The sequence below is a fragment of the Scyliorhinus torazame genome, chromosome 19 (assembly GCF_047496885.1).
Source record: "Scyliorhinus torazame isolate Kashiwa2021f chromosome 19, sScyTor2.1, whole genome shotgun sequence".
In the NCBI taxonomy this organism is placed as follows: domain Eukaryota; kingdom Metazoa; phylum Chordata; class Chondrichthyes; order Carcharhiniformes; family Scyliorhinidae; genus Scyliorhinus; species Scyliorhinus torazame.
In genome coordinates, this window is record NC_092725.1 from 78,794,132 (window position 1) to 78,817,178 (window position 23,047).

General features: G+C 46.5%; 1 protein-coding gene across 3 annotated transcripts in view; it reads left to right on the forward strand.

The window, feature by feature from the left end:
• The window catches only part of LOC140396245 (ELKS/Rab6-interacting/CAST family member 1-like), a 1,343,051-nt gene that overhangs the window by 229,614 nt on the left and 1,090,390 nt on the right, over positions 1-23,047 (forward strand). For all 3 annotated transcript variants that reach the window (XM_072484589.1, XM_072484590.1, XM_072484591.1), the window contains exons 9-10: positions 2,450-2,590; positions 4,353-4,493. In XM_072484589.1, the coding sequence (XP_072340690.1) occupies positions 2,450-2,590; positions 4,353-4,493 (282 nt within the window). The remainder of the gene's footprint in view (positions 1-2,449; positions 2,591-4,352; positions 4,494-23,047) is intronic.

Genomic DNA, 23,047 nt, shown 5'->3' on the forward strand with positions numbered 1-23,047 from the left:
TGCTGGACGTCTTGGAGGAGAGGCTGGCTACCCTGTACCTCAGGGTGAGAAGGAGGCTGCCACCCGCCTCTGTACACTGGGCCTGGGCGCAGGTGGCAGATGCTGTGAGTGCCATTGGCCCCACCACCACGACTGCATGACCCCTTAAGGGCGGCCACGCTGAGTAGGCAACACCGTGCCCCTGGCACCGACCCCTGTCCCACACATCTGTACACCATCTCCCCCCCCTCCCCCCCCAAAATCCGGAGGGCGACTGGACCCCACCCGCTGCTGACAGTGTACGCACACCCCACCATGCACTGCATGTCAGCACCTATACCGGCTGCCATGTGCGTATGCGTCCTACTGCTGTACACTGCGGCTTTCTGTTCGCCACCCCGCCCCAGGAGAAGGTGGCCCTCAACCGCCAGGAGAAGGAATCGACCGGAGGGGGGACGGCCGGACCTGCAGCCCCTCACTGCAGTGGAGCAGTGGGCACTGAATCTGGTTGGGGGGCCTGGAGAGAGAGGGCAATCGCTGAGGTGGAGGTTGGCATCGGGTGAGCAAGAGAGGCCTCGCTGAGTTGCTGTTCCCCGTGGCACGTGTGCCACCAATCCCACACCCACCCTCCACCACCACCCCAACCTGCCATGCAATCATGCCTTGTGTCTTGCAGGATCACAAAGAGATGAGGCAGGCCCTTCTGGTGTCCACGGTGGAGGCCTTGGGAGCGAATATTGGCCATGGGTCAGGATGCCCAGAGTTGGGCACTCTGTGCAGGTGGTGGTTGAGGCCCAGGACATGACTGTGTTGTCATAGGCAGCCATGTACCAGGGCCACCTGGACATTGCAACGGCGCTCCAGAGCATGGCCCAGTCACAGGCGATTATGGCTGAGAGCATCAGCGGCATTGCCCGGCGCTGGCTGACCTCAGCCTGGCACTGAGGGAGGTGGCACAGTTACTGGGTGATGTGGCACAGTCACTGGGTGATGTGGCACAGTCCCATCGGGAGGTAGGGTGGGGGTTGATGTGCGGAATGGAGACCGTGTTCTGGGTCGTGGAGGCACCCATACAGCCGTTGTCACCCTGCGCAACCATGGGCCATGGTGGGCGGCCAATGGGGTGCGCAGCAAGATGGCTGCCTTGCATCGAGGGGGGGGGGGGGTCAACCCGCAGCCCATTGTCTCTCTTTCCCCCCCCCCCTTCCAACACCGATTTTGGCCTTGCAACTGATTCTCCGTCCAATCATCTTTCTCGATTCCGGTGTCGGCCGACTGAGGATCCCGCCCATCTTGTCACGATAGGCAGATGATAGGAATTGGGTTCATGTGAAGCAGGTGATTTAGGGGGTTGAAACCGAATGAGGAAAAAAACCAAATGCTCGGAGCAAAGTCAAAGGGATACGCCCACACCTGGTTCTATTCAGACTTAAGTTTAAGGATTGAGATCCTTGATACTTAAGATCCATTGTCTTTTGGAGCATTCCTGCATGACCAGCCATTATCCTGTTAACGGAGTCAGATAACCTAATGGTCTGTAAATGGAAGTAACTTGTACATGAATGGCATAGCTCTGGCCTTTCTTGTAAACGGGAGAAGGCTGTCAGCCAATATAACGAGAATAGATTCCAGTTTGACCACCTCAGAGGAAAATCTTTGAGGAGCTGGGCGGAGCTTAGAGAGGGAGAGAATCAATTTGGAACAGACAAAGAAGGATGTGAGCAGCCATGAGACAGGTCATGAAATCTGCTCGAAAAAGGAGGCTATAGAGATCACCCTGAGAGGTCATGAAGTAAGCTGTTCCAGATTACAGACTTTCAAAACGGGTTCTAAAGAAACTTGATTTACAGCAGAGAATAGCTTCATAAATACAAGAATCATCTTTGCCTTCTATGTAAGTGGAAAGAAAGCCATGTGTTATGAGTGATGTTTGAACAAAATGATTGTGTTAATGTAATCTGTTAGTGTTAGAACTGTGAAGTAAAAGTTTAAATATTGTTTTCTTTTGTTTTAATAAAGTTCTGTTTATAAAATAACCACGCTCTATTTCTTGTATTATCACTCCTGGAACAAATCGATCTTTCTGCACTGTCTTAAAACGTTACGTGCCTGGTTCAGTATCTTAGCCATGTTTGAGGGCTGACCAGGCATCTGTAACAATTGGATGCTGGATGAATTTTAATTTCAAGATGCAGGTCAAGATTTTTGTTAGGTACATGATGGAGGAATATAAAGAAAAAACACTGTAAATGAAGTTGATTTGCAGATCAGCTATGATCTGATTGAATGCCTGTCCTCTGTTCCTAAGTTCTTGATCGCAATTTTTGATTACAGTCTGAGGTTTTGAGGACGCACAAAATTATATCACCTGTGGACAGTGAGACATTAACATTGTTTCATTGATCACCATGAGTAGACCTGATTTATTTTTTCTCACTAATCCTTGATTAATTGCATTAACTTGTTGCAGGAGAGAATAATTGAGCGGCTTAAGGACCAGAGAGAAAGAGATGAAAGAGAAAAGCTAGAAGAAATTGATGCTTACAAGAAAGAGTTAAAAGAAGTTAAGGAACGGGTTTGTGGTCTCCAAGGAGATGTCTCAGAAAAGGAGGTGAGTAATAAATGGTGTAGTTGTGATGTAGAGTAAGAAAGTTTATCAAACATCAATGGTTCTTGTTTAAGAGTGTTCCATAGAAAATAATTGATACAATGGAATGACCTTATTAAGGAATTTTGCTAACTCCATAAGGGTATACCAACAAAACTGGAATCATATGTTAACGGTTTTCTCAAATTCAAGGTGAATCATGACAATTAATTCCAGATATCCATTATTATTTCTAATATCTGTTATCACAATGTTCTGTTGGAATGTTTGTCATTGACTGGAGAATTATTGGGAAATGCGAGGGTCAAAGGGGTGACCATAGATATGGGTAGTAAAATTGATTTGAGGTGCATTTTTCGAGTAGATATGAATCAGCAAATTAGGAGCAGAAATGGCAAGGAGCGTGGAGTTAAAAATTGAGGAATTAATGAAAATCTGAAACCGGATGGAAATTCCCCTGTGTAAGCTATTGTCAGGAAACAGGTAGTTTTGAGTAATCTATATTTATTTGTGGGCGTTAAAAGTAAGCTTTTTAAGTAAGTTTAATTTTGTGTTTTTATGTAAGATAGGGTAAAAACGGAGGTAGCTTCATGTTAAACAAAGTTACTTGCATGCTTTTCATAGCAGCTTTGCCTGCATTATAATAGAGTTTGCAATGTAAAAGCAATTATAGAGGTGAAGAAACTAAGCTGTTGCTTCGTAACCAGGGGCCCACACTTGTGGTTCACCTGTAACCAGGTATCTGAGAAAAATACAGCACTCACAACAGAAACTGCCAGCAGAGGCAGGACAATGGAGTAAGGTGCAGAAAACAATCCCAGAACTTTGGAACAGATAGTTCTGAAAGCCAGGGAATGAAAGAGAAGTCCCAGGAAGATTGAAGTCAAAGGGACAAAAAGCAAGGGAATCTGAAGAAGGCACTGTTCACTGTAGTTAAGAAAGGGACAGAGAGAGGCTCTTAGTTAAAGGCAGAACTAAAAGATGCAGATCTGCAGAAGTCAGCTAGCACAAAACCAGATATCTGAAGGAATCCTAACATTGGTAACACCTTAATACAGCCTGTGAACCAGTGGTGTTCTTTTGGCATGGCTGTGTATCTGCGAGATTGTGTGGAAGTTTGACTGTCTGTGGCAACCCAAGGCAGAGGAATATTGAAAGTAGACATTGAAATCCTGGAAGTGGATCCTTGGTGCAGACATCCAAGAGAGAGAATTGTGTGGGGAAACAATTCCAAGGATGTTTCTTCGAGAATGGAGTTTGGAAACACGAGTGGAATTGCGAGTTCAGTGAGACCAGATGGCTCACTGTGGAAAATCACCTCGGGGGAGTTTGATGAGAAATCCACAGGAGTTATATTGGGTGGCATTTTCCACTTGGTTTCAGAGTTGGTTTGTCTGACCACATTCTGCCTATTGGTTTACATGGACTGTGTGCTTGCTGAGAACACAATATAATATATTTTGTGACTTGTCTAATCCTTATAAATCTGTATATTCCTGTAACGGTGCTGTGGTGGTGAGGGGGGAATATATTACATTTAATATTTTCATTTTCAATAAATGTTTTATTATTTGGTTAAAAGTTAATTGGCAGTCCAATTGGATGACTCTGTCCATCCACACTTGTTAATTTAAAAAAAGCTGCGGTCTATTGAGCCAGGATTCCATTCTGAAACCTGACGTCCAGTAGAAACATCAGCTGGGATCGTAATGCTATTATTTTAACAAGATATTGAATGACAGTATTAATAAATTTAATGCTATAGGCTATGCTACTGGACATTAAAGATCATGCTTCATCTTTGGCTTCATCTGGACTGGAGAAGGATTCCAAGCTGAAATCATTGGAGATGGCTCTTGAACAGAAAAAGGAGGAATGCACAAAACTAGAAGTACAGCTAAGGAAGGTAAATTCATGTCCTAACTCTTCATCCTGTGTCACTGCGGTTTCAGAGTAACTTTTCACTTTTAGAAATGAACACATTTTAAGTGATTAATGCTGGCTGTAATATCGAACTTCCAATTTTTTTAAGCATTCTAAATGTGCTTGTATCCTGATCTGTTTGTATCGTCCGTTGAATTCTGTTCAATCTTAAAACACCAAGTCGATATTCATAGAGATGCTTAACATCCCGTACCATCTACCATCCCGACCAGTACTGAAAGCACCCTGATCCATACTACCCATACGGGCTACCTCCCCTAGCTGTACCGGCTATCATACTTACTGCCTCACCGACCCTAAACACGACGGCCGCTGCTGCCTCACCACCAAGTCACCATGGCCATTGCCACTTCGTGACCCGCTGCTGCCACCTCCTCCCTGGCCCTCCTCCCCAGACCCGCCCCGCCTCCATTTCCCTGGCCCAAATCGTCCTCTCCCCAGTCCGCCATCATCGCCACCCCCTCCCCGGCCCATGCAACCCGCTCCCGGGCCCATGCCTCCTCTTCCCAGGCCCATGCTTCCCCTTCCCAAGCCCATGCTTCCCCCTCCCAAGCCCATGCTTCCCCCTCCCGTGCCCATGCCTCCCCCTCCTGGGCCCATGCCTCCCCCTCCCGGGCCCATGCCTCCCCCTCCCGGGCCCATGCCTCCCCCTCCCGGGCCCATGCCTCCCCCTCCCGGGCCCATGCCTCCCCCTCCCGGGCCCATGCCTCCCCCTCCCGGGCCCATGCCTCCCCCTCCCGGGCCCATGCCTCCCCCTCCCGGGCCCATGCCTCCCCCACCCGGGCCCAGGCCGCCCCCTCCCGGGCCCATGCCTCCCCCTCCCGGGCCCAGGCCGCCCCCTCCATGGCCCACGCCGCCCCCTCCAGGGCCCAACACTGCTTCACCCTCCCCGATCCACCTCCTCCCAGACCCGCCGCCACCTCCCTGACCCAACACTGCTTCACTCTCCCCGACCACTGCCGCCTCCTCCTCGGGATGCCGCCTCACCCTGCTCGGTCCACCTCCTCCTCAGCCTGCCATTGCCATGCCCTCTCCGGTCCACCGCCTCCCTGGTCAGCCGCCACCACCACCTCCCCAGTCTGCCTCCACTCTTCCCCTGCCCACCACCCCCTCCCCGGCCTACCACCGTCTCCTTGGCCTCCCCACCCCGCCGCCGACTCCTCAACCTCCCCGCCACCGCTGGCCGGCCACCTTCTCCTTGGCCCACCCGTCCTGCCGCCGTCTCCTCGGCCTCCCCGGCTCGCCGCCGCCTCCTCGTCCTCACCAACCTGACGGTGTCATCTCATCCGCCTTCCCGACCCGCTGCCGCCTCCTTGGCCCGTCGTTGCCTCCTCGGCCTCACCTGCCCGCCACCGTCATCTCCTCAGCGTCCTCGACCCCCCGCCGCTGACTCGTTGGCCTCCCCGGCCTTCCGCCGCCTCTTCTGCCACCTCGGCATGCTGCCGCCTCCTCTCGGGCTTACTGCTGCCGCCTCCTCGCCATCTCCAGCCCGCCGTTGCCTCCTCAATCTCCCGGATGTTAAAATGGGGGCAACTAGGCTGCTCATTTTAGGTGCTTGAACTAAGGTGCGTTAAAAGACATTCTTCATCTGGACCTTAATTCTTAGTAACACATGATCTTTATCTTTACAGTTGTTGTTTACTTTTGAAATTGATTATTTTTACAGGGACAGTATCACTGAGCAATGATTGATGTTTAAAAAATCAAATTAAACATAAGGCAAAATGTCAAAGTTTGCTGCTGCTTGCACTGGCATTTGAATTTTTACTACTGCCTCATCATTTTTGCCCCCTCTTCCCAGGCCCATGCTTGACACTTGGTGTATCATTTTGTCACGATGGTGGTTGGTTCTCATTCATAAACATACATTTCCTTCTTTCTGCAGCTTTGTATATCAAACACTACACCAGCACCATTCAGCCAGATTTTTGGGCATAGTTTATAGTGATCTGACATGCTCCAAACATTCTTCCAGATGTCTATTTCATCCTGCCTCAAATATGTATCATTAAAACTGCTGAGTCTTTGACAAGTTCCGTGCTTTCGCAGAGAATTAGCTCAATATTTATACATTATCATTATCAAGATTGCGTGACAACAGTATAGTCAGGAATTTGATCGGAAATACAAACGGAAGCATAGAACAGACCATTTTTGGTCACATCACTCACACCATTATTTAGCCCTTGGAGGGAACATTGAAAAGTCGTAATAGAATTGTTTCTCCCTGAACTTATCTTGTTTTAATTCCTACGGCCCTGTGTTATGACAAGTTAGTTTTATCAGGAGTTTCCGAGGTCCGGTGTCTTGAAATGGCTCGACCTTCGCTGATCTTTTCAGACTTCAAGTTATGCAGAGTTGGCCTTATCAGTCTTACAGTCTGAAATGGTTAGGGCAGCATTCTTTACATGGGCCTGGTGAGCTGGAATGAGTAGATTCAGCCTTTCTTACATTGTTTCAAACATTTTGACCAGTCTTCCCATTGACCAGTTTTCCCATCATGCCATTACTTAATTCGTACCACATCACATTCCCTCCTTTTGTCACATGACAACTAGTTAAATAGGTATATCCATGACTCGATTGAAAATACATTTACACAAGCAACCAAGCAATCCTATCCCTAGTAGAATTAGGAGTAGTAGAATGAAGGCCTTAAAGATCCAATCAAATAATCCGTGACCCAACCATCCTAGCCAACCCGGCGGGTTATAGTCATGAAATTCACTGCCAATTTCTTGAATTTGAGCAGCCTGTCTCTTAATATGGTCGGCCAGGTTAATGATATTTTCAGAGCCATCTGGAATACAAGTACAGCACTCCTGACCTATGATAGCGCATGTTCCTCCCTGCGAGGCTAACAGATAATCCAAAGCCAGTCGATTTTGTAATGCCACGGTCCGGACAGCTATTAGTTCAGCTGAGACCTCAGCCAGTGCCTGTCCAGTTTCCCTGGCTTCTGCTGCCGTTACGTTCGCCAGTTGTTCCAATGCTGTGGCCATGTGGATCAGTTCGTCGGATGCCTTGCCAGTTCCGTACAAGGGAAAGGCCATCATAAAGAACTGTTCCCATTTTAGAAATCGTCCTTTGTGCTTGCGAGGGGGAGTGCTTAAGGGTGGGTAGGTGACGCATTTAAGGTACAACATATCCCAAAAAGCAGGATCCTGTCCAATCAATGGGGAGCCATGGATATGCTTTAGTGCCGTACATGAAATAGGTTCCATTATAGGCCGTAAAATCATCAGCTAATGTCTTCCAGGGGATTGGGGATGTCTGTCCCCATGAAATGTTAGAGGTTATATTCCATACCCTGGACCAATCACAGTTAAACATGCCCTTGTTGGATATGCCTGGTACCGGTCCTTGCCAGTCAACTGTAAGGTTGCACCTACTTTGCCCCATTAACTTTCCTTTCCCTGATTTATTAAAACACATGGAACCTTGAACATTATACGAGTGGACAGTGAGGGAGGGTGGAGTCAAGGCATGATTATAGGTAGGTTGATACGAAGCTGAAAATTTAGTCATGTCATAGCCAGCAGATCTCCATATTTCCATATCCCCCCCCCCATCTCCCCTGCTCCCTGTTTGATTTTGTCGTAGAATCCATTCAACCTTCTCTGCGATATGAAAGGGGAGGGATTGGAGAGGTATTCCTTCCCTCGAACGGACGGGGATGTGGGTACAAACCCAACACTTGCTTACGTTCAATTTTTCGGCATAAAGATTTACATATATAAATAGGTATTGGAAGGCAGGTCTCGTTTAGGTCGTTTTTTTTTTTACCACCGAGTGGCCATTAAGGCTAAATAGTCCAGAGAGTCCAAATATTATAATTAAGATCTTCATCCTGTGTTCTCATCTGGGTTAGAGACTATCTTCTTGCAATCGGATTGATGTATCCAACTTGAATGTCCTTCAAGCTTGACGGAAGTCGGTGTAGTCAGTAGTACGAGGAAGGGTCCGCTCCAGCGTTGTCCTAGTTTCTTTCTGTCCCAGTTTTTCACCAACACTTGGTCTCAGGGTTTGATCACTGGATATCGAGGGACGGTTGCTCCTGCCGTTACTGGGAGATGTGCCTGTTTTACCTGTGAGTGGAGAAACTTCAGAGAAAGTGTTAATTGCTTCAAATAGTTCTGCATTTGTTCCCCCATCATATGGAGGTCGACTCCCTCTAGGGGTTTTTCATGGGCATCCCAGGGAGTCCTCATTGGCCGACCATAGACTATCTCTGCCGCTGACAGTCCGGTCCGCGAATGGGGAGTCACGCGCATGTGAAACAGTGCCAAGGATAATACTTTTAGCCAATTTAACCCAGTTTCTTCAGTTAATTTAGATAATTTTTCTTTTAAAGTCCCGTTGGCTCTTTCCACAATTCCTGCTGCCTGCGGGTGATAAGCGCAGTGCAGTTGCTGTTTAATTACCATAAGACCATAAGACATAGGAGTGGAAGTAAGGCCATTCGGCCCATCGAGTCCACTCCACCATTCAATCAAGGTTGATTTCAACTCCGTTTACCCGCTCTCTCTCCATAGCCCTTAATTCCTCGAGAAATCAAGAATTTATCAACTTCTGTCTTAAAGACACTCAACGTCCCGGCCTCCACCGCCCTCTGTGGCAATGAATTCCATAGACCCACCACTCTCTGGCTGAAGAAATTTCTCCTAATCTCTGTTCTAAAGTGACTCCCTTTTATTCTAAGGCTGTGCCCCCGGGTCCTAGTCTCCCCTGCTAATGGAAACAACTTCCCTACGTCCACCCTATCTAAGCCATTCATTATCTTGTAAGTTTCTATTAGATCTCCCCTCAACCTCCTAAACTCCAATGAATATAATCCCAGGATCCTCAGACGTTCATCGTATGTTAGGCCTACCATTCCTGGGATCATCCGTGTGAATCTCCGCTGGACCCGCTCCAGTGCCAGTATGTCCTTCCGGAGGTGTGGGGCCCAAAATTGCTCACAGTATTCTAAATGGGGCCTAACTAATGCTTTATAAAGCTTCAGAAGTACATCCCTGCTTTTATATTCCAAGCCTCTTGAGATGAATGACAACATTGCATTTGCTTTCTTAATTATGGACTCAACCTGCAAGTTTACCTTTAGAGAATCCCGGACTAGGACTCCCAAGTCCCTTTGCACTTCAGCATTATGAATTTTGTCACTTTAGAAAATAGTCCATGCCTCTATTCTTTTTTCCAAAGTGCAAGACCTCGCACTTGCCCACGTTGAATTTCATCAGCCATTTCTTGGACCACTCTCCTAAACTGTCTAAATCTTTCTGCAGCCTCCCCACCTCCTCCATACTACCTGCCCCTCCACCTATCTTTGTATCATCGGCAAACTTAGCCAGAATGCCCCCAGTCCCGTCATCTAGATCGTTAATATATAAAGAGAACAGCTGTGGCCCCAACACTGAACCCTGCGGGACACCACTCGTCACCGGTTGCCATTCCGAAAAAGAACCTTTTATCCCAACTCTCTGCCTTCTGCCTGACAGCCAATCGTCAATCCATGTTAGTACCTTGCCTCGAATACCATGGGCCCTTATTTTACTGAGCAGTCTCCCGTGAGGCACCTTATCAAAGGCCTTTTGGAAGATAACATCCATTGGCTCTCCTTGGTCGAACCTATTTGTTATCTCTTCAAAGAACTCTAACAGGTTTGTCAGGCACGACCTCCCCTTACTAAATCCATGCTGACTTGTCCTAATCCGACCCTGCACTTCCAAGAATTTAGAAATCTCATTCTTAACAATGGATTCTAGAATGTTGCCAACAACCGAGGTTAGGCTAATTGGCCTATAATTTTCCATCTTTTTCCTTGTTCCCTTCTTGAACAGGGGGGTTACAACAGCGATCTTCCAATCCTCTGGGACTTTCCCTGACTCCAGTGACTTTTGAAAGATCACAACTAACGCCTCCACTATTTCTTCAGCTATCTCCTTTAGAACTCTAGGATGTAGCCCATCTGGGCCCGGAGATTTATCAATTTTTCGACCTCTTAGTTTCTCTAGCACTTTCTCCGTTGTGTTGGCTACCATATTCAACTCTGCCCCCTGACTCTCCTGAATTGTTGGGATATTACTCATGTCTTCTACTGTGAAGACTGACGCAAAGTACTTATTTAGTTCCTCAGCTATTTCCTTGTCTCCCATCACTAGATTACCAGTGTCATTTTGGAGCGGCCCAATGTCTACTTTTGCCTCCCGTTTGTTTTTAATGTATTTAAAGAAACTTTTACTATCATTCCTAATGTTACTGGCTAGCCTACCTTCTTAATTGATCCTCTCTTTCCTTATTTCTCTCTTTGTTATCCTCTGTTTGTTTTTGTAACCTTCCCAATCTTCTGACTTCCCACTACTCTTTGCCACATTATAGGCTTTCTCTTTTGTTTTGATGCATTCCCTAACTTCCTTTGTCAGCCATGGCTGCCTAATCCCCCCTCTGATAACCTTTCTTTTCTTTGGGATAAACCTCTGTACTGTGTCCTCAATTACTCCCAGAAACTCCTGCCATTGCTGTTCTACTGTCTTTCCCACTAGGCTCTGCTCCCAGTCGATTTTTGTCAGTTCCTCCCTCATGCCCCTGTAGTTACCTTTATTTAACTGTAACACCTTTACATCTGATTCTACCTTGTTCCTTTCAAATTGGAGATTGAATTCTACCATATTATGATCACTGCCTCCTAAGTGTTCCCTTACTTTAAGATCTCGAAATGAAAATCGCTTATTGTCACAAGTAGGCTTCAAATGAAGTTACTGTGAAAAGCCCCTAGTCGCCACATTTCGGCGAGGTTGGTACGGGAATTGAACCGTGCTGCTGGCCTGCCTTAGTCTGCTTTCAAAGCCAGCGATTTAGCGCTGTGCTAAACAGCCCCTTGTAGTGCTTCGCACAATTCAGTCTTGATCCGAGCTACAAAATGTGGTCCATTGTCTGAGCTCACCATTTTGGGTACCCCAAAACGAGGAATGACTTCCGTTAACAACAACTCCACCACTGTATGCGCCGTACAATTAGTGGTGGGGAAGGCTTCAATCCATTTGCTAAACACATCGATTATTACTGAACAATATTTATAGCACTGCGCTTTTGGCAATTCGATAATATCAAGCTGTATACAGGCAAAAGGGCCATCTGGCAAGGGAGTGGTTGTGGGAGGGCATTTAATGCCTTTACCCTTATTATGTTTCATGCAAATAATGCATCGCTCCAGCCGCGTTTGTGCTGCTGTATTCAAATCTGGGTGCCACCAAGTTTTTAGGAGTAGCTGTACCATTCCCTCCTTGCCAAGATGGGTACAAGAATGCAAATAATTAATAAATATCGGCAATAAAGAATTTGGAATACAACCTTGACCAACGGGAGTAAGCCAGAGGTCTCGTGTCAACGAGTGTGAACACCCCATTGACTTCCATAGTGTGCGCTCGGAATCAGAGGCGTCCCTCTGTAAATTTTGAACTTCAGTTATCTCTGGCATGCCCTTTTTCCTAATGCAGGTACCTGGTTCAGAGCCTGATTGGCCCCACTGGGAACAATCAGGGAGTCTGATATAGCCGCAGCCTTAGCAGCCGAATCAGCACGGGCATTTCCTAATTGAACAGGTGTGTCCCCCTATGTGTGCGCAGCACATTTAATAACTGTCAATTGATGGGGAAGCTGAATAGCATCGAGGAGATTTTTAACCCAAAGAGCATTTTGAATGGGAGCTCCCGCAGAGGTGAGAAAGCCTCGCTGTTGCCAGAGGCGACCGAAATCGTGGGTCACGCCAAAGGCATACCAAGAATCAGTGTAAACATTAGTACTTTTATCTGTGGCCAAAATACATGCTCGAGTAAGGGCAAATAGCTCGGCTTTTTGTGCAGAGACGGGGGTCTCGAAGTCTGCTGCTTCCTGCACGTCAGTGTTGGTTACCACGGCATATCCCGACTGTGGGATGCCAGTGAGAGAAATGGAGGAAATGCCATCAACATAAAAAATTAGATCTGGATTATCAATAGGCCGGTCCGTTAAATCCGGGCGAGGCGCGGTAAGGAAATTATTCCGAAGCAAACAATCATGTGGTGGGTCCGCAAGGTTATCGGGAGACTGTTCGAGGAACACAGCAGGATTTAAGGTAGATCAGTAATGAAAAGAGAGGTAGGGGTTTTGCAATAGTGAAACCTCATAGCGGCTCAAGCGGGCTTGAGTCAGATGCTGGGTTTGCTGAGACGTTAGGAGAGCCACAATAGAGTGCGAGGTATGCACTTGTACTGGCTGGTGAAGGGTCAGATTAGAGGCTGCCTGTGCTAACAAATGGACAGCCATAAGAATTTAGGTGCAGGGAGGTAGACCGCTAGCTACAGGATCCAATTTCGTAGAATAGTAGGTTGACCGGGCGACGCCGATCACCGTGTTCTTGTGTTAGAACACCAGTGGCACATTCATCAAGAATATTAATGCACAACTGAAAGGGTCTGTCATACATAGGTCGTCCTAGCGCTGGGGCAGTAGCCAGGGCATTTTTGAGAGTAACAAAAGATTGTTTTGCTGAATCAGGAAGTTCAAACTTAAGAGGAGCATTTTGAGAGGAGTACAGAGTTAAATCTTTAGTATGGACAGTAACATTCGGAATCCATTGTCTGCAAAAGTTCACCAATCCTAAAAAGGCTCGCACCTGCTTGGGCGATGTAGGAAATGGGGTCTGCAGTATAGGAGTAATGCGTTCCTGAGTAAGGGAGCGATCCGTAGCACTTATTAGGACACCCCAAAATTTGACCTGCCGTTGGCCTTTATGAACTTTAGCGGGCTTGATCACATATCCCCATGAATGGAGACTGATGAGCAGGTAAACGGTGTCACGCTGGTTAGCGATGAAGTCAGGGCTGGCAAGGAGTAAATCATCAACATATTGGATGATGGTGGAGCCAACAGGAGTTGATAACGTCGCTAACTGGGAGTGCAATGCTTGTGAGAAAAGGGTTGGAGAATGAATGAAGCCCTGTGGGAGCCTAGTCTAAGTGTATTGGTTGCCCTTAAATGTAAAGACAAACAAATACTGTGATTCAGGGGCGAGGGGTATCGCAAAAAAAGCATGATGTAAATCAATAAGGGTGAAAACAGTCGCTTCCGGTGGGACATTACTAAGGATCGTCGCCGGGTTTGGGACAATAGGATGTAAGGGTTCCACTATCTGATTAATACGTCGGAGGTCTTGGACCAAACGCCATTCGGATGGTCTTCCTATCTTAGGAACTGGAAGAATCGGGGTGTTACAGGGCGATTGGCATGGTACCACAATTCCTTGTTGAAGGAACGATTGAATTGTGACCGAGACTCCTTCAGCCTCGGGGCGCAAAGGGTACTGTGAAATCAAGGGCAAGGGCATGTCAGGTTTAACTTTAATAATAACGGGAGGGACATTAGTGAGACCAACTTCGTGTTTGGAGGCCGCCCATAAATCTGCGTGTAATTCAGAAGTCGTTGATTGGACTGAACGATGGTGGTGCAGTGTGCCAATGAGGACAAATGGGCGTTGAAAATATTCTAAAGTGCCTGCGGGTAGGATTTGAATTCCATTAAAGAAAGGATCAGCTTGTCCTCGTAGTGCAGCTGCCAGAAATCCCAAGGACTTGGCACTGTAGCCTTCGTTCATAGAAAGGGTCACTTGGGGTGACACAAGTCCCGACTGACGCCAGGGGCCATGGGGTATATTGACAAGAAAGGCAGATCCTCCTTTTCCCTTAGCGAGGCCAACAAAGGAAACGGATTGTAGAGAACCGAGGGCGTCTTGGTACATGCTCTCTAAATCAGGCGAGCATCCTGTATGATCGTAGCAAAGAGTGACATGTGGATCGGGAATATCTAAGGGAGGTGAAAAGTGTGAGGGATCAAAATCAACCAATCACCACTGTGGAGTAGTGAAAAGGGGAAAATTTCAAAGCTGGGCCTGCGGGATAGCTGATATAGTAATGCCGTTATCAAGGCAAACAATTTCCACCTGCAAGGGACACAGCAAGTCCGGCCAGGTTGACACCGAGGACGCGGGTAACCGTGAAAGGGATGCAACATTCCCGGCCCTCAAATTGAACAGAGAGCGGCTTCGTAAGCGGATAAACAGCACCTTCCCCCACAAAGCCAGCAAGTTCCACATGCTTAACAGAAAGGGGAAAGCAATGTTTATGAATGAATGTCCAGTCTAGCGTAGAATGAGTCGCGCCGGTGTCAATCAGGAAGGGGATAGGCACGCCCTCTATGTAAATCATAGCGATAGGCTCGTCAGAGTAGTCTGTTGAGAGGACCGGAAAGTTCAATCTGGCTAGTCAGTAGGGGTCAGAGGTAGGGAAGGGTGTCTGCCGACGGGGTTGAAATCTACCTTGTTGTTAGGGTGCTGGACAATCCCTAGCGTAGTGGCCTGTACGTTGACAGTTGAATCAAGTGACATTATATTTGGCAGGAGGACGACGCGGAGGAGCGCTGTCGAAATCCTCCATGTGTGGAGTGAAGGGGTAAGGAGCCTGTGAGCGGTAACCAAATTCAGGAGGGTCCGTGCAATCTGGGCGATAGTAACGTGAATCTGTCTGAGAGTTCTGACCTTTAGGAGCTCTTCTTTGAGAGGGACGTTGCATGAATTCGGATTTAATTTTGGGCGAAGTGTCTTTGTAACAGGTCTCACGGTTACGGCCATTGCTCCAATAATAAGACACAGCACGTTTCATTTGAGGTTTAGAATTGTCAGACCAGTCCATGTTATTAGTTTTAATACTGGATGCTACGTGGTCAGGCAAAACCTGCATTAATAGTGCATTAAATTGGGGAGACTGTGAGCCTGCAGTGAAAGCAATGTCCCCGGAGTAAAGAGTGTACACGCCACAAAAGCGGTCAAAAAATTCAGAACCATCTTCCTTCGAAGTGGGGGTACACTCAAGGGGTTTGGCGATGTCAACGGGTTTACGGAGAGCCTGTTTTAGTGCAGGGAACATTAAAGTACGCTGATCGTCCTCCGTTTGTTGTGCGGTGCTGAAGGCCATCCACGTGTCCCCATGAAGTCCTAATTCATTTTTCCATCTTTCCCCTAATTCTGGGGGAAGGGATGAATAAATCAGTGAATACTGATCACGTGCGGTAGCACCGTACATGGTCGCAGTTCTCCTCAAAAATTCAGTGAACCCTTCTGGGTCATCTTTGCAGGAGGGACATTGGGCCATGATCAAACATAGCTCATGGGGTTTAAAAGCCTGCCACACCTCATTGAATGGGTCGTCATTATCACCAGCGTGGGGGTTAATAACACTCCTAATGGGATAATTTGTGGGGGAGGTGATGGCGGAAAAGTTTCCTCCTCCTTAGGTTGGAGTGATAAATCAAGAAAAGCCTGATTACAGAGGTGAAGGGTTGTTCCATATTCACGGCTTGCGTATGTGACCGAGTGCGTGTTGCTACGGGGGTGCGTCAGCAGGAGTTTCATTGGCAGTGGGACCATAAGGGGGAGTCTGGACTTGGGACGGTGGAATTGTAGGATCGGGGTGTGCAGGATGAGGGTGGGGTCCAGGGGTCAAATCCTCCTCCTCTTCCGTATCGCCTGAATAGGGAAACATCGGCATGCCAGAGCAACTGGGAGGATCCTCCTTTCGTTTAATTTGATGGGCTAGCCCTCCCTGCCTATTGGTTGGAGATTTTTCATTTTCGCCTTGTTGTTTATGCTTTCTATCCCAAAGTTCACATTCCAATTTTAAAGTCTCCCAATTTTTTGCTTTACCATCCACACAATCATCAATCCCTTTTCTAGGGGCGTTATCTCTCCAACTCATTAATAGTGATTGTTCGTGGCGCTTAGTGGGCTGTTCTTCCACTCTGAAATTTAAAATTTCCATTTGAAGCCGGCGTTTCTCTGCCAAATGATTTTCTCAGCAGAAATGCAATTATCGTAGTTCCAAGTGTCCCCTAGTGGCCAAATATCGTTACCCAATTTATTGTTCAGTGCTGCAGATAATCTCCGAAAATTACGTTCTTGAGAAGAGTTTTCGGAGCACATGAAAAATAGAGAGGAATTGCCCCCGGTTTTGTCTAAACTCTCTCCCATAATGTCAATAAAATGTGACCTGGCAACAAAAAAAATGATTAAAAAAAAATCCCTGGTACCAAATCAAATTGCAGGGTCCCTGGCCCAAACTTAAGCCTGTATAACAAGAGGTCCCTGACCTAAGGCTAACCACAATTGGGGTCCCTGACCCTAAGTACTCTACTAACAGTACAATTTAGATTCGAGCACCGTCACCTGTTTAGTAACTTCCGTCAGGGATGAGGGGTCGAACCACCAATCTGAGAGAGAGACCAAGGTTAATCTTACCTTGTGACGGCGGGTCTGGCTCGATCACTTCTTCAGTCCCCCATGGAATTCACTCAGGATATTGGTAACTGCTCGCTTGCGCCAAAATGCTAAGTCACTATTTTCCCGCTTCTGTAGTAGAAAGATTCAACACACTCGTTAAGACAGAATAACACAGCTTTATTTTCGAAAATGACTGCATGCAGTACTGGCTGAAACTTGAAGTCAGAGAGCAGTCAACAAAACTGCTGAGTCTTTGGCAAGTTCTGTGCTTTCGCAGAGAATTAGCTCAATATTTATACATTATCATTATCAAGATTGCGTGACAACAGTATAGTCAGGAATTTGATCGGAAATACAAATGGAAGCATAGAACAGACCATTTTTGGTCACATCACTCATACCATTATTTTGTCCTTGGAGAAAACATTAAAAGGTCGGAATAGAATTGTGTCTTCCTGAACTTATCTTGTTTTAATTCCTACGGCCCTGTGTTATGACGAGTTAGTTTTATCAGGAGTTTCCGAGGTCCGGTGTCTTGAAATGGCTCGACCTTCGCTGATCTTTTCAGACTTCAAGTTATGCAGAGTTGGCCTTATCAGTCTTACAGTCTGAAATGGTTAGGGCAGCATTCTTTACATGGGCCTGGTGAGCTGGAATGAGTAGTTTCAGCCTTTCTTACATTGTATCAAACATTTTGACAGTCTTCCCATTGACCAGTTTTCCCATCATGCCATTACTTAATTCGTACCATATCACACATGGATGAAGAAACAATATCCAGTCCAGACCAACAGATAGATATCAGTGGCTGCGGATGAGTGAGGGTATTCTTAATATGTCACTGGATCACAATACTATATAATTAGATATTCGGTAGTACAGGAACCGAAGACTCTTTTACAGCTTATGGGAATGATTAACGTGGCTGTAACCAAGAGAATATCTAAGGTGAATTTGAAACTCATATTATACATTACGTCACTAATGTGATTTGGAATGGAAATAAAACTTGCTCATTCACAATGAATTGGTGTTTAACAAACCCTTAATAAGTCAAAACACAATTCGTGCCAGCTCTGTGCACTACCATGTGTTGAACCATTTTGCTTCAAAAGAGAGTTTTTGTGAGGTCGACCATAAAAAGAGGCCGTGCACCCATTGACACAAATGCATCAAATTACTCGACAATAGTTCTAATGCATCGAATAATTTCACCTTTGTGTAGATACTGAGATAGTGTAGGTAGTGAGAGGAAGTTGGCTGCGGGTTTTTTCATTGTCGTAAAACTATAACAGATGTTTAGTTCCAAGGCACCTATTATATTACTTCATCATGGAGACACAGACCAGGATATTTCACCGGACATAATGGCCTCCTTCAGTAGCTGGGCTGGTGTACTCCGAGCTTCGACTAGCAGTTGATAGGTTACAGCTCTTTTTTTTGTTTCAAATATTGAGCGCACTTGTTATCTGTCTTTTTTAATTGAATGTTTGCATTCTGAGGGCTATTAAGCCAAGTGGTTTTGAAGAGTTTTTTCCTGTCCTTGCCCACCGTAATGCCAAAGAAAGGTGATCCGCATGTTCTCTTAATGTTTTTCATTTTATGAAAGAAAGATATAGATGATAATATTCCTTCATTTATTTCTGACTTTCACAAATAAAGCTGGTATTTATGTTGATTTGCATTGTGTTAACAGCAACTATTAGCCAGCCTTCTAATGACCCTGGAGCTTCAGAGTTTCCTAATTCTTCTTTGATGGCCTCAATACAAACATTTTAGAACCATACTAATTTGACTATTTACAGAATGAAAAACCTTGGATATGTAAACAAAATGTCATTCTCATATTCATTAAAATTATTGGTAGCTTTCAGGACACAAAGTGAGCATGTTGCGCTTCAGTTATTCAGGGCATGGGTGAGACACACCTCAAATGATGTGTGCAGTTTTGGCCGTCTTAAGGAAGGATGGAAATGCGTTGGAGGGAGCTCAAAGGAGGTTATGAGATTGATACCTGGAATGGGCAGGTTGTCTGAAAGGTTAAATAAACTAGGCTTGTTTCCAGTTGAGTTTAGAAGAGTGAGAGGTGACTTGATTGAATTATGTAAGATCCTGAACGGTATTGTGAAAGTGAATGTGGAAAGGGTGTTTCATCTTGTAGAGTCCAGAACTAGGGGGCACGGTTTTAAAATTAGGGGTCTCACTTTTAGGACAGAGATGAAAGGGAAGCACGGTGGCGCAGTGGTTAGCACTGCTGTCTCACGGCGCCGAGGTCCCAGGTTTGATCCTGGACCTGGGTCACTGTCCGTGTGGAGTTTACACATTCTCCCCGTGTTTGCGTGGGTTTTGCCCCCACAACACAAAGATGTGCAGGGTAGGTGGATTGGCCATGCTAAATTGGCCCTTAATTGGAAAAAAATGAATTAGATACTCAAAATTTATTTTAAAAAGAAGAGAATTGTTTTTCTTTTATTAGAAAATATTTTATTCAAGGCATTTTCATATAACAAACAAAAGCAGAAGAAAAATCGTACAACATTATAAATAACCAACACCCATTCTCCCCCCCCCCCGCTCCCCCAATATTGCCCCTTCTCCCATCCTGCGTTCCCCATTTTAACCCCCTTCCACCCCCCTGCCCTTTTGCTGATCCCTCAATCCTCCTTAAAGAAACAATAAATGGCTTCCACCTCCGAGTGAACCCATCAGCCGACTCCCTCAGGATGAACTTGACCTTCTCCAGCCTCAGGAATTCCGCCAGGTGGCTCATCCACACCTCCGCTTTCGGCAGCTCCAAAACATGTGGATGTGATTCGCGGACCTCCCTGCACACCGCCCACACCTATCCTCTACCCCCTCAAAAAACCTACTCATCCGTGTTTCCGTCATATGTGCTGCTCTATGAATTACTTTAAACTGAATGAGGCTGAGCCTCGTACAGGACGAGGACATATTCACCCTCGCATGGCCTCCGGCCACATCCTGGCCTCCACCTCCCCTCTCAGCTCCTCCCACATCTGCTTTATATCCCCCAACAGGGCCCCCTCCTAGTCCATCAATTCCTTGTAAACCTCGGATACCTTCCCCTCTCCTATCTCGTCCTTCGGCAGTACCTTATCTTGCAACCCAAGGGCGGCAGACCAGGAAAGGACAGCACCTCTCTCCTTACAAAATCCCGGAACTGCAGGTACCTAAAACCGTTGCTCCAGGGCAACTCCTATTCTTCCTCCAGGTCCTCCAGCTTCGTGAATCTTCCCCTATAAACAGATCGTCGAATCGCTCAATCCCTCCCTGCTGCCACCCCTGCAACCTCACACCCAGCAACCCCCCCACCCCCCCCCCCACCCCCCCACCCCCCCCCCCCCCCCACCCCCCCATGTCACAGATCGGTGCCCACACCGTAGCACCCTCCAATCCCAAAAGCTGCCCCCACACCCTTAATGCCGACACAACCACTGGGCTCACAGAGCGCCTGGCCGGCGAGAACAGCAGAGGCACTGTCAACAACGCCCTTAAGCTCCTTCCCTTTCACAAAGCTGCCTCCACCCGCCCCCATTGCGACCCCCTTCCCCAGTACCCATTTCCTGTCCATGGCAATGTTCGCCACCTAGTAATAGTTCATCATGTTCGGCAATGTCAGCCTCCATCGCCCCTGCTCCATAAAAGTCCTCCTGACACGCGGGGTCTTCCCCGCCCACACAAACCCTGAGATCAGCGCATTGACCTTTTGAAAGAACGCCTTCATAGAATCATAGAATTTACAGTGCAGAAGGAGGCCATTCGGCCCATCAAGTCTGCACCGGCTCTTGGAAAGAGCACCCTACCCAAGGTACACACCTCCACCCTATCCCCATAACCCAGTAACCCCACCCAACACTAAGGGCAATTTTGGACACTAAGGGCAATTTATCATGGCCAATCCACCTAACCTGCACATCTTTGGACTGTGGGAGGAAACCGGAGCACCCGGAGGAAACCCACGCACACACGGGGAGGATGTGCAGACTCCGCACAGACAGTGACCCAAGCTGGAATCGAACTTGGGACCCTGGAGCTGTGAAGCAATTGTGCTATCCACAAGGCTACCGTGCTGCCCCACGGTATGGATGAAGATTGGGAGGTTCTGAAACACAAACAGAAACCTTGGCAGCACCGTCATTTTTACGGTCTGCACCCGTCCTGCTAGCGACAATTCCAGCACATCCCATGTCTTAAAGTTCCCCCTCATCTACTCCACCAACCGAGTCAAGTTCAGTTTGTGCAGCTGCACCCAGCCCCACATCAGCTGGATGCCCAATTATTTAAAACTCACCCCCACTGCTTGAACGGCAGCACTTCTAATCTCCTCTCCTGCCCTCTAGTCTCAATTGGGAACACCTTGGCCACCAATGGGACCAACTGCTCCTCGTGCTCCCCACTGCCTCCTGCACTTCCTGGATCGCCCGGCCCTGGGACTCCAGCCTCTGTTTCACTCTCTTGATCCCCGATTAAATTGGTTCCACCACTTTGGCCAGATTTTCCAGGGCTTCCTTCCTCTGCTGACTGAACTTTACGTTCTGAAACTCCACTAGCTACTCAGTTGACCATTGGACAGGCAGAACAGCCCCTCGCTCTCCACCATCTTATCCTCCTGTTCCAGCAGCTCTTTTCTTTTTGCCCTACTCCTTGTTTGTGGATCCAGCCACCAGCCATACCAGACTGGTAACACTTTCAACAGGCACTCCTGCACCTTTTGCCATCAAACACTTCAACTTTTGGGCGGGGAAAATACCAAAAAATACCACCTTGAGTGGAAGCCATGAAATGTGCGACCACTCATTCCATGACCGCCACCGGAGGTCGAGAATATTTTTTCTTGAGGGTTGTGCAACTTTGGTACTCTATACCTCGGAAGACAGTGCACGTGGTGTCATTGAATTTTTAAGGTGGAGTTAGATAGATTCTTGTTAGGCAAGGGACTCAAAGATTATCAGGAGTAGATGAAAATGTGGAATTCGAAACACAAACAGATCAGCCATGGTTTTACTGAATGGCAGAGCATTCAGGCTTGAGGGGCCGAATGGCCTAATTCTGATACTATTCCATATGTATTCGATAGAGAGATTTCTAGCAAGTGTTTGTCAATCAGACCAATTGTCATAGATCTTATTTGTAGCCCATCATGTTGAGATTTTGTGTTGTGAGAAACATGTTATGTATGCTATTCATATGATTTTTCTTTTTGAGAATGAACAAAATGAAATCTGTTCACTTAAAATTTCAGCTTAGATTTTAAAGCATTTTAAAATGTTGTTTTAAAAATACTCTTCAACATATTTAAGAGTGCTAATTTGGCTGTTGGATTAATTCAGTTTAAAATGGGGTTATCACAAAAATTAACCATTTTTTACCACAAAGGTTGATTTCAAATGACTGAACTTGACTTTTAAAAAATATTCAGAACCATTTTCTCGTTATGTTGTGTTACAGTAGTTGGTTTGTTCGTAAAACTGTACAAAAATTCAAAAAGCTGTTAAATCATGCCATTCTTGCCCTTGTGGCCAAAAGAATCAGCTTAATTTTTAGAGTCTCTCTAGCATGTAAACAAGTGCAATTTGTGGAAATACATCCTGGAGCGTGGTCAGTTTTGGTGGGGTGCAATGTTTTTGAATGAGTGCAAAAGACTGCAGAAATTCTCTTTGCACTGAGTATAATTGGCACTTCAACCAAACTGAAGATTGCAGAGTTTTCTGATGAATTTGGGTGAATTGTGCTGAAAAAAAGCAGCACAACTGAGTGCCAATTAGTATTCCTGTGTGTTTAGGGCCTGCAGTTAGGCTTGAACCACTAACTTTCTGACTCCAGCATTATGCCTGCTGCTGGAGAATGAAGCTGACAGAGATAGAGGCGGTTAGGATAGAAAGATTCAACGTTGAGAAGTGATGATAAAGCAGTTAGAGGTTGGGTGTGAAAGAGAAATAAAATACTGAGGGGGTGCAGAGTATTAATTGGATATTAATTGAGTGTATAATTGTACTCCGGAGGTGGGCATTAACTGGGGACTCACTATATATAGGATCAGACCGAAACTGTGATTAGGTGGTGGTGCATGTTTGTGTTTGTGTTTCTGTAAATAAACACTTAAGACCAAGCTCACTTATACCTTTCATTGCCTGACTATTGTTGCTCTCTTTGGTTGGCTCTGAATATAGCGGTCAATATGGTCGCCT